General features: G+C 27.8%; 4 protein-coding genes across 5 annotated transcripts in view; 1 reads left to right on the plus strand and 3 right to left on the minus strand.

The window, feature by feature from the left end:
• Positions 1-159: 159 nt before the first annotated feature.
• Positions 160-2,673, minus strand: Rox8 (TIA1 cytotoxic granule associated RNA binding protein Rox8). Its single transcript, XM_017905859.1, has 3 exons — positions 1,662-2,673; positions 1,218-1,514; positions 160-1,110 (listed from the first exon to the last, which is right to left on the minus strand). The coding sequence occupies exons 1-3, from the start codon at positions 2,247-2,249 to the stop codon at positions 817-819; spliced, it is 1,179 nt and encodes a 392-aa protein (XP_017761348.1). The 5' UTR covers positions 2,250-2,673; the 3' UTR covers positions 160-816.
• A 1,510-nt stretch (positions 2,674-4,183) lies between these two features.
• On the minus strand, positions 4,184-8,409 carry Git (ARF GTPase-activating protein GIT1). Of its 2 annotated transcripts, none has more exons than XM_017905878.1 (13): positions 8,170-8,409; positions 7,621-7,754; positions 7,438-7,550; positions 7,181-7,367; positions 6,980-7,110; positions 6,707-6,896; positions 6,576-6,648; positions 5,911-6,108; positions 5,669-5,835; positions 5,081-5,251; positions 4,835-5,014; positions 4,514-4,744; positions 4,184-4,444 (listed from the first exon to the last, which is right to left on the minus strand). In XM_017905878.1, exons 1-13 carry the CDS (start codon positions 8,225-8,227, stop codon positions 4,247-4,249), a joined length of 2,031 nt encoding a protein of 676 aa, XP_017761367.1. In that variant the 5' UTR covers positions 8,228-8,409; the 3' UTR covers positions 4,184-4,246. The 2 variants fall into 2 exon arrangements, with proteins under 2 accessions (XP_017761367.1, XP_017761366.1); XM_017905877.1 differs by having other exon boundaries at positions 5,669-5,844.
• Positions 8,410-8,932: 523 nt separating this feature from the next.
• On the minus strand, positions 8,933-10,849 carry LOC108551622 (uncharacterized). The gene is made up of 5 exons (XM_017905850.1): positions 10,826-10,849; positions 10,661-10,751; positions 10,511-10,591; positions 10,360-10,437; positions 8,933-10,299 (listed from the first exon to the last, which is right to left on the minus strand). Exons 1-5 carry the CDS (start codon positions 10,847-10,849, stop codon positions 8,933-8,935), a joined length of 1,641 nt encoding a protein of 546 aa, XP_017761339.1.
• Positions 10,850-11,304: 455 nt separating this feature from the next.
• The window catches only part of LOC108551632 (zinc finger protein 91), a 5,040-nt gene continuing 3,960 nt past the window's right edge, over positions 11,305-12,384 (plus strand). Inside the window, exon 1 of the mRNA XM_017905861.1 lies at positions 11,305-11,513. The gene's annotated coding sequence lies outside the window, so the exon portion shown is untranslated. The remainder of the gene's footprint in view (positions 11,514-12,384) is intronic.

Here is a 12,384-nt window from a genome sequence, read left to right on the forward strand (position 1 = left end):
AATATCACAAAACGAGGAAAATTTACAACTCGTTTATCGACTCGCATAGTTTACTTTAATAGGGGCCCTGCATACGTCAAAGCATGCATCCAAATCTAGCTACATCACAGGCGCCGTGTCTACCTATACTCTCTATCTTATACTATGTTCAATGTCATACTTTGTGTTTACCATAAATGAACATTTATCTTTGTTCATTAATGATTTCAAATAAACTAAAGATTGGTAATTGTGGCAAAAATATTAAAAATATAACAACGCAATGGTCGCATACATACGTACACCTTACGCAGCACAACGAATGCAGGGCTCGTTAAGGGGCTGCAATTTTAAGTTCAGAAATATACCTCATTCAACACCATGGAATACAAACTGTTTTGAAAAGATTATTATATTACACTGATGGATTGACTGCTATGATACTTGCTTTTTCATGAACATTGCAAGATACACTTGTATTTGTTACAATGACATACGTTTCTATTGTTTGGCAAGGGAAACGTATAAGGGAAATGTATATTTAAACGTGTAAGTGTATATATGTTTATATATATATCACTTTGAACTTTTGATGGTATAGTCTCTTCAGATATTACATAATATCAGTCGATATTGATACAACCAAATTTAGGAGCTTCTTTTTGCCATGTATAGTACTTCAATTGAAGTAAAACTGGAAAATTTGTACATATGATGCTGCAGTCAAAATACCAATAATCTTGTTGGAATAGGTATATGACAGAACAGTTTTTGCAAACGCCCCAGGGGCAAATGTATCATATGTAACAATTAGTTGATGCTGATCAATGATCAATTTCATTGCGTGGGGTATTGTGGCATGGTGTATGCTACCATAGCAGGTTGCTGACCTGGTGGCAATGGTGCAGTTGCAGTCGGTGGTGCGGCGGTCGCTTGTGCAGGTTGCCATGTACCTGCACCAGGAGCAGGCATTCGCATACTATTCATATATTGAGCCTGTTGTCCATAATATTGGCCATAGTATTGAGCAGGCTGTAAAAATTGACCCTGCATTTGTGGATATCCTTGTGGATACCAATAACTCATTTGCTGGCTATATCCATATGCATATTGTCCAGCTCCAGCTGTAACCTAGTAAATGAGTAAAAAAAATTAAGTAAAACAACAATATGTATTTTAATTAATTAACAATAAAATAAATAAACCATCACAGTAGAAAGTATATGCTTTAAAATAACCTGTTGAGCTTGATGATTTGCATTTGGACCCACACTATTGGGGTCTCCATTTTCTTTTCCCCAAAAACATTTAACAATGCTACCATTAATTTCTGTATTATGTGTTGATTCTATGGCATGTGTTGCAGCTTCCTTGGTAGTAAACTTTATGAAAGCGTATCCTTTGTCTTTAAATACTCTTATATCTTGTATGGTACCAAAGGGAGAAAATGTTTTAGTTATTAACTCATCTGTAATGCCATTTGTGAAACCTCCACAGTATACTGTGCAATTTGTTGGACTACTTTGGTTATATACCTATTAACAATAATACATAAAAAACTATGAAATAAATTCAATTAGTTATGTTACCATCAATATAAATATGTGTGTCTATTACATATATTAATTGTGTACAAAAACAATGAAATTAATAGATATCGTTTACTAAAATTTAAAGCGTACCTCTTCATAGTTAGGTTTACTATTATTTGAATGTCGTGGCCTTTCGGATCTTGGAGGTGGTGGTTTCCTAGTTGACCAATTTGTCCTGATGCTTCTAGATCCAAGCCACTGACCATTCATAGCTGCTATCGCTGCTTCAGCTTCAGACTTTTTGACAAATGATACAAAAGCATATCCTTTACTTTTCATGGTTTGTGGATCACGGACAATTCTACAATTGCTAATTTCGCCAAAAGGCGCGAATGCTTCTTTTAAAGTTTGTGTTTCGATTTCTGGTGAAAGATCGCCGACAAATATATGATGATGATTACTCGTATCCAACTTCGGCTGATTTCCAGGGCTCGTTGCCCAGTTAACCTTCATTTCCTTATTCAGGAAGGATCGCTTGTTCATGGCGGCTAGCGCTGTAGCCGCGCATTGATGATTCGTAAATTCGATAAACGCATATGGATCGTTTCCTGGTTCTCGTATAATCTTGCATCCTTTAACGGTACCTATTTGTGAAAAAAGTGCGCACAATAGTTCCTCCGACACCGAAGCGTCTAGATTTCCCACATAGAGCGTTCGCGGATTGCTTTCTTCGCTCATGCTCGCTCTTTCAGGACCCCTGTACTTCCTTATTTAACTAATTTCCTTACTTTCCTTGGGCTTAATTTACGGTTCACACGTTCAGTGCGTGGTACGTGCATTTACCTCGACCCCAGCATCAGAATTCAGATTTTCTCGCCTTTTCCAAAGAACACGGACGGTTGAACGCGAAGCTACACCCAGCCTCTACGTCATACTAACATAAAATGGCCGCTCTCCTGCTTCACTACTTTCCCTTCAATCAACCACATAAACTTTCGTATTTTACCAATTAACTTACTTAAAACTGTATTCCCTTTATGTCTGTTTCGTTCCTTTTACCTACCAACCTAAAGTTAATTAAACTGACTTGAATAACACAAAACTTTGTCAGCTAAAGTGTAAAGAACACGTGTTTTTGTATCATCCGTCGAAGATTTCATAACAGGTAGCGCGAAAACGCTTGTGAATCATTGGCCTACAAAATTCACTAGACAATCACTTCTTAAAGGTGGATTTTCATAAAATTTTTACTTTTTTTCAATTCAATGTTGATATTACTTATTTATTATTTATTATTAACAAAGTGATTTGGTAATTGACCATAATAATTTTAACTGTTAAATATTTAAATTATTATACATTATACGTGATATTTAAGCAATTACTATCATATTTTATATTCATTCTTCTAACAAATATATATCATATTGAATAATCACTTTAACTGAAGGTAATTGATTTTCTACCACGATCAAAATTTAAAAATAAGAAGAAAATGCGTATTATGTTATATACTTATATAAATTACGATAAACTGTATAATCTATGCTTTATGTTTTAATTACAAAAACGTAACTATTTAACACATAAATAAGCAATGATGTATAGAAACATTTAAGATAAAATAATTTTATTGCTCATTTAAAACGAATCGCGTCTACAAATCAATATTTGAATCTTAAAAAACATGTGAAGAACCTAAAAGACAATATTATACAATGAAAAATAATATTTTTTCATGCATTTTAAACTATTATTACAAAAATTTTAATACAAATACAAAACATTTAATCTCTAGATACATAAAAATGTTTAGAAATGATTTTATTTTGATAAATATATTTTCCAGTAAATATATCAATGTAGTTTGTAACAACAATGACATATTTAAATTTTATTGAAATATTAAACATATGCTCCTAATATCAATATTACAATTAGATCAATTCTTGAGTGAAATACTACAAGTAAAATAATTAATGCATTATAATATATGACCACATTGATAATAATAATATCTATAAGAATAATAATTAATAAAAATAATAATAATGATGATGATGATGACGATGATAATTATTTACAAATACTCCATCATTACATAAAAATGACTAATAAAAACATATTTTTATTAATTAATCTTCTAATCATACATTTATACTGTAAACAATTATTTACTAATACGATAAAATAAATTTTATTATTGGCACTAAAATGCACAAAATTTTTACCTGGTATTTAACAAATACTTTAAAATAAGAAATGTTTTTTCCTTTTAATATTGCACTTTGTATTTTCTTAATCACATGAACGCAATAAATTTTGCTATATTCATTATTTTTTCTTATATGCCAGCTTATATGAGCAGAAAGTACATTTATAAAACCAAGTATACAAACTTAAATTGCATATTAATAAAATTCATTGGTTCATGGCTATTCAGTCTTTATGATATATTAAAAATTACGTAAATATATTGAATCTTGAAATATGTCATGTTTTATATTTTTAACAAATTATTAGAATATTCATGCCTTAAAATTTTGTCATTATATACATTATAATAAAAATAAGAATATTAGACAACAAATTACTGTTATGTAATACAAAACGAATACTTATTAAATATATCAATTTGTGATGATTTTGAGTATTACGATATTAAGCGTCTGTACAACTTATATACATCAAATATGGAAAAATTATTTAATTTGTAATACTTTGCCTTTGATCTGTTACGACTGAAATTGGGTAACAAGAAGCTTTGTTGCTTTGGCAATATCATAAGCACATGAACGTACTTGTTGAAGGCATCGATCCATATGTTCCATATCGCTAGTACATCTTTGAAGACCAGAACATTCTGCTTGAAGTCTACCTGTATTACCATTTAGTTGTCGCAGAGCAGATCTGATATTTTCCTCAATTGGATTCTACAACATAATTTAAATGTATTTAGTACATTAATTTTGTTTATATTTAAAGAAAAATGTATATTTTACTTGGGGAAATATAGCGGTGAGTTCAGCAACGGCAACACGAATTCTTTCTGCACAAGGTACAAAAGCTTCCCGTTGTTTTGGATCTTGCATGGCCATCCATAATTCCTGAATTCTTCTTGTAACTTGTTCAGTCCTTCGAGTAACTTCCTCGCTCGGAGGTAGACTAGGAGAACCACACTCCCACAAGCTTTGTGTATTGCTGCGAGACATCGTTTCTGAATCTCGTTTCGACTATATTTGATCGTATATAGAAATATTTAATGAATCTTATTTAAAAAATATATAAATGTAAACTAAAGAATTTATTATCAATATTTATACCTGACAAATTGATGTTGACCATGAACCAGGTTTTCGTAGACCTTCTCTTGTTTCATACATAGATGCAGGTCGTTGATTGCTTCTAGTAAGAGATGTTTTTATATCAAGCACTGGTTCTAATTCTGGTTCTTGTTCTCCACTAACGTGACCATTAATAACCCCATCAACAGATCTTTTTACCTATATTTTCTATGTATTAGATTTCATATAACAACATATTATAAAAATATTATATATTTGTCTTACATGAATCATTTGTTTTAGTTCATTATTTTCATGTGTCAGTTGTTCTATAGTACTCTGCAAAGTACGTATCTGCTCATGGAGATCCCTGATAGTAGATTCAGAGAGAGTTAATTGTTTTTTCAAAACTTCTACGACAGATGGAAGCCCCTTGGCTAATGGTGCAAAGGCTTCCTGCAATAGCATTTTAACATATACAATGAAATTTTGTTTTTATGCAAGGAAAAAATAAAAGGTATTATAAGTCACTCTATATAGTTGTTATAAAACAAAACACATAATATATCCATGTTATGAAGTTTAGTGAACTATATATTATAAATGGTGCAAAAGCACTCTGGCAAAGGCTGTACATGCACTAACAGACCGGTGCACTTGCCTAATAGCACTGTCTACAGAAGAGCCATGTACTTAGCCGATTCCTTATTCTTCTTTTCGTTACTAGAGCTGGTACCTTCAATACGTTACCATACAATTTTATCTATTTTTAACACGTAACTTATTGTCCTTATCTTTTTTTATAGTTGATACCATAATGTTCGTGTTTATAACATCTTTTTTAATTTCATATTAAATCAATTTAATTCCTACCTCGTTATCCATTTGAAACTGTGTTGAATACTCAGGCGTTATATTATCCGTCGATGTTAATGCGTAATCGTCATCAGATGCAACGCTATCATACAATGGTTCATCGTCAGACATTTGTGATCCATATTTACCATGTTGTTCCTTACGAAGTATAGAAACAGCTGGATCTAAAAATACTATATATAATAATATAACAAATAAATTAAAGCATATATACATAATCTGCACAATTTTCTACAAACCTTGCAATGGAGCATTATTTGCAAGCATATGTCTTCTGCGAGCCTCTATGAGAACATCTATAATAAGTGTAGCAAATTCCTTTGGTGTAAACCTTGCAAGTTTTTGTCTACCTTGATTTCTTGTTGACGATAATTGTGGATTGACTGGTAGAAAAGGCACTGTACATTTTTGAGGTAAGGATACAGTTGCAAACCAAACTAACAAAAAACAAAATAAAAACAGTTAATATTGTCAATTATCAAATAACTAAAAAATAATATTTATAATAGTTATTTTATTATTCAAATCAATCATATATTTAAAGTTAGTATACCATAATTTAAAATTAGAAGTTATTGAGAAACCAAAATTTTTTAATTTAACTCACCTCCCCTTTAAAATGTTGCAATAAAAAAAACATGCATATTAATAGTATAATAGTATAATAAAAGAGCATGGTTTTTAATATATATATTATTATTATTATGAGTATATTATATATGTATGTATGTATGTATATGCATATGTTAATTTCAATAAAAAGTTATTCAACATTTGTTATAGAAAGCTTCATATTAAACTCAAAAATTATTAATACTCTAGAATTATTTTCTGATGATATATTCGTTTATTTTCAGATTCATTTTAGAAAATAGTCATTTATATGATATGATAGTTATCTTACTTTCTTCGTTTTCTCGCCGATCAACCTCATCATAAACATCCATTGCTAATTCTTCCAACAAATGATTTGATAACTACACAAAAAAAGTTCATATATTATACTTCATATTTTTACAAAGTTAATATATTTACCATTTGTAATTTATTTCTTCCTTCTAAACACAGATCACTTTGTTCCAATAATAGTGTACATTCAGGAATAATTATGTGTTCATCCAGTCTATGATTTGGCTTGCGTGAACATATGAAATATGTTAGTCTATCTGTTACTTCATATAAGCATTCAATTATACGATCAAATAAATCTATATGTCCTGCCATTCTAAATAATAAAAATTTGAATATTATATTTGAATAATGTTTTTTGATATATATCAGTAAAATCGGATACATAGTGTTGCATACTTGGCAATTTCAGCAGGTGTCTGTCCATTTGAATCAATCATACTAGGATTTCCACCATTAGCTATTAAAAGCTCTAACTGCAAAGCTTGACCTGCTCTAGCAGCGACATGCAAAGGTGTTGTACCCTTTTCCTGTAGAATTAAATATTTTGTCATATGTTTCCATTATTGTAATACATAATATTGCTTCATTTAGAATTACCTTGTAAAGGTAACTTGGATTAGCACCTTGTGCAAGCAATCTTAAAGAAGTTTCTAAATTACTTGTGCGAACACTACTATGTAACTGTCTACTTAATTCTTCTTCACTGCAACATTCTTCTTTGCTTGGATGTAATATGAATGCCAAATGTTGATGCTTTGCTTTAATAAAATCAGCTTTTATTGGACTGTAAAAATAATTAAATTATTATTAAAATTTTGTATTTTATATTACTTTATAAAAATATTTATACTAACTGTAATGGATCTTTAGCTTGTGGTTTTCTTCTACTAATTTTTGAATTACTAGGATCTAAAAGGGAATGTTCCCAAATACTGTTTGCTCCATTATCATTTAAGGTATGCACCATCTGTAAGATATTAATCATTATTTCTTAAATTATACACTTTTTAAACAATTTTGTATTTATGTTTACTAACATTAAGGAGATTTGTATGCCAAATGCTTTCATGAAGTGATTTTACTTGAGATATGTGGCGGCCAAGGCTACGATGAATACCACAACAATCATCACATAATAAAATTGCTCTGTTCAATGAAGCCCATCCTGGTTCTAAAAGCAATCGCAAAATTTATTTTCATATAAATTTGATAACTAAATGTAAATTATTATTGATAAATTTATATATTAAATTGTATTAAGTAGCAGAAACTATATGAATGAAATAATAACATACGTTTTTCTGAAAAATTAAGTAATATAAATTATAAAATTCAATAAATAGATGAATAAAATATAATTTTCTAATATATAAATTAATTGCCATAAACAATATATATGCGTAAAAAATTCATAAAAGATTTAAATATGTAATTGACATTAACCTTTATTAAATAATCATCTAGTGTTAACTAGTTACGAAACATTTTTCTATTGACATATGATTGTGCCATATTAGTAAGAGATTAAAAAAATTTAACAACGCTCACATGTTAAACAAATCATTAGAAGAAATGAATGTATTTACCGAGTGCTCCACAGTCAGCGCATATATCCGTGTTAACTCTATGCTTCGCCCGAGCCATTCTCTTTACGTTTATTTCATCAAAGTATGATAGTTAGTTTTGTAACGAGATTTTTAAAAAGTGTAACATAATGCACAAGTTGTTTTAAAAATAATATCAGAAATCAATTTAGAAATAAAAACCCCTGGTTTGAATGTCATTATACATTTAATAATTTCACCGTGACAGGAATCATCCGGAGCGAGCTTGAGATAGTTGCACCATTGATCGAGCATCCTAAAAGATACGCAATCATACGATACACTTTTGCTTTACATATTACTTTATTCTAACCTATTTCTATATTTACGTTATATTAAGTATATTTATTGTGTTTATTATAAAGATTTACATTTTTAATAATGTCCAAAATTGATATCATTTTACATAATTGTATTTAAAATTTGTGGCATTCAATTTAAATGGTAACTTTAATTGTAACAAACAATTTTTAATACATTCATTAGTATTTTAATAAATATAATACATGAAAGTACATATTAACTTTTATTTAATAAATGATATACAGTATTGATTTTAAATTTAAGACTTATAAATGTACAGATAATTATATATACAAATATAAAATTTATATACTACAATTAATAGTAATAACTAATAATAATTTAAATATTAAATATATAACTTATATATATAAAAGTAGATTATAAATTAAACGAATACATTAACAATTTTTTGATACATTGGAATTATAAAAATTTATAATTAAGACTCTGGTGATTCAGAGTACAAATTATCAAGATCTGTAAGCAATTTATTTGATATATATGTTATATTGAGAACAGATTTATCTGTGTTATCTATTTGACATAAGGATCTAAACTTTTTACCATCTGGAGTTTCTAAGAAACTTATATTTGATTTTAAAGCCATGTATTCTCTAAATGATTGTTTCTGTTTATATTTTGTAATTTTTGGAATCTTTGGTTGGATTGAATATTTCTGAGTAGCTCTTGCATAATTAATATTAAGTTGATTTTCTAATTCTAGGAAACTTCCATCTGTCATAACATCAGACATTCTTGTTGTATTCTCATTTCTATTATTTTTCTTATTTTCATCATCTTGATTTAACGTACTTTTATTTAAAATCTCCACGTTCTGTTCTGTAATTTGTGGGTTTTGTGTTGCAATTATAATAGGTGTTTTTAGTTGTTCTTCTGAGTACTGAGTGGACTTGCAACAAATTTCTACCTGGACTTCTTTATCTATCATAATATTTTCTTTTTCTAATTCAATATTACAAAGTGCATTTTCCTCACTGTTTATAGATAATAATCTTGTAACATGTGTTAATGTTGATTTTAATTTCATTCTATTTCTTTCTATTTCTTTTAATAAATTTTTTAAATTACGTTCCAAACAAATAATATTGTCCTTATTTATATAGATCATCTTAGATGATTTATGTTCTATATTCATATCATTTTCAGATATTACTAGCTTTGAATCTTGAAAGTCGTTACATAAATTTTGAACATCATCTGCTTCTTCTAGTATTACTGATACGTCACTTTTCAAAGAATTCTTGTTTGGAATCAGTCTCTCATGTACTGCATTATTTTGTGTAAATATCTGATCTTCATTATGTATGATTATTTGTTGAGAAGATTTACCCTCCGAAGAAATCAAAGATTGTGGTGTAACATTCAATGGTTTAAAATCTCCATGCTCAATAAATTTTAATGTTGTATAATCAGGAGATTGATTAATTTTTTGTTCACTGTTTATTAATATATTATCAGACAACACTGTAGGATTAATATTAGTATTTAAAGATTCAATAATATTACTACCATTTTCAAATACATCAGATATTGTTGAATGCTTCCTTTCTTTCTTATTATATTTCTGTAAATATTTGTCTTTTATAGTATTTGGTGGTAGTAGTAAACTTCTTTTTTTTATTGGTTTGGAAATATTTTCATGAAATGACTTATTAGGTATGGACTTATTTGAATGAATTTTATTTTCTTTATTATCTTCTATAGTGCTAATAGAAATTTCATTAAAATTAAGATTTCTACGTACACGTTTATTATTAGATGTATGCTGCCCAGAAGTACTTCTTTCTGTTAAAAAATAAAACTAATAATAAAATAAAATTATATATTAAATATTTATATACTAACCACTTTGTTTCTCATTTATCTTTATACCTTTTATACTTGAAAATGTTCCTAATCTTTCAGGTTGTACTTTTTTGTGTACTGGAATATATTCATCTTTATGAATAAACAATATTTTCATTAAAAAATTAAAAACAAAAATTAAATAACTAACCACTATTCTTCTGAAGACTTTTTAAATTTTCAGATTGTCCAAGTAATTGTGCAATTTTAATTGGTTGAGCTCTTTCATGGTCTATAAAATAAAAATTCATTTAGTAGTACTATCTAATTTAAAGAAAAAGAGTTATATTATTGACATTACCTTTTATATAAATCTTATTTGGTAATAACTTTGGACACGTTGAACAATCTATCATTCTCCTAAATTGTGATTGTTTGACTTTGGGTTTGCCCTAAAAAAATATATCATAATATGTAATAATATTTGTAAAATATTTAAATATTTAAAAATTTAATTTATACTCACTGTTGACATAGATTCAACAAACATTATTTCTAGTGTTTAATTCAGTTTTAATAATAATAGTATACCTTATACACTACACTTTAGTTTTTATTCATTTTATTCATTATTATTTCACATATTGTACAAAAATAATTAGATATTTTTTAACAATGCAACATATATGTCAATAATATTTAAAAGACAATGTATATAAAGAAATTCAAATTTCTTCTAATTCAACGGATTATAAATCATAAAATACAACAATGAATAGATTCGTAAACGACAAATTATGTTTGAGTTATATGGAATGGTGCATTTACATTGCGCAAGCACAGTATATACCAATGAGAAGTTGTGAACTTACATTTTATATATCGCGCGTTTACTTTGTGATTCTAAATGTACAAGTTACAAATATAAGTTAAATATTAAGTAACAATAATTTTAGTAAACATTTATATGCATATAACGTACATTACACGATTAGTTACCTGTTACGAACAAGTGCTATGTAAAATGTGAAAGTTTTGCGCAGATTTCTTATCTATAGTTGGCTATTCCCCAAAGTCACATCTGTCGGCCATTTTGTTAAATTTATTTCTAAACGTATCCCCTCCAAATTGAAAACAACCGAAGGTTGACGCTGTTCTCGATCTCGATAAAGTATTTTTGGTTAGGTTAATAGCTGTGTAGAGGATATTTAACAGTAAGTAAATTATTGTGATCACGTCTGTTTCTATTAATATTAAATTGAGATAGTAAATTTCTACGCGTGTACAAAACAGTACTGCTTTAACATAGTTCATAATGTGTAATTGGATGGAAGGAGGCTTGGAATAAAGAGAGGCTATGGCTACTGCTTTGATCATATGTAAAATATTGTTACCCGATCGGTCACCCTTTGTTTTTCATTACCAATCTATTTATCACTTCTTTCAATTGATTCGTTCACGTAAAACAGTTTTCTATTTTGAAAATCTTCTTATAACCTCTAAAGTCATAACCTATATAATATAACCTTAGATGTCAACATTTTAAATATTCGTTGTTTAAAAAGTTTAGTAGAAACGCTTTTAGAAAATTTCAAAATCCTAATTAATACATAATTTTAAATGTCTATAATGTGTACTTCTTAAATTAATTTCACATGCAATTTTTTTAAATATTGCACCTTATGTTAGTAATATTATATTTGATTAAATAGATTTAATTTATAATCAGTAGAGAATTTATGAAGATAAATTTTTTGTTAAAAATTTTTTATGTATAAATGAAGTTGATTATTTTCTTACAATGAAGACATGCATAGTTATTTAATTCTTAACTTTTTATTTTTACTTGGAAATTACATATACTATTATGTATTAAAATAAAAAGTTTATTGTCCAGATCAAAACAATATCTGTTTACATTTAATTTTGTAAATGTAATTAAATTAATTATTTTGATATTTATTTAATTGTATATATTATATCATTTATGTTTATATAATTATATTTATTCTATACCTTCTTTAAGCATATTATCTATTTTAGAATGATGTATGGTGATATAAATATATCACATAAATAAAAATT

This window comes from Eufriesea mexicana, unplaced genomic scaffold, assembly GCF_001483705.2.
Source record: "Eufriesea mexicana isolate 0111107269 unplaced genomic scaffold, ASM148370v2 scaffold4786, whole genome shotgun sequence".
NCBI classification, from domain to species: Eukaryota; Metazoa; Arthropoda; class Insecta; order Hymenoptera; family Apidae; genus Eufriesea; species Eufriesea mexicana.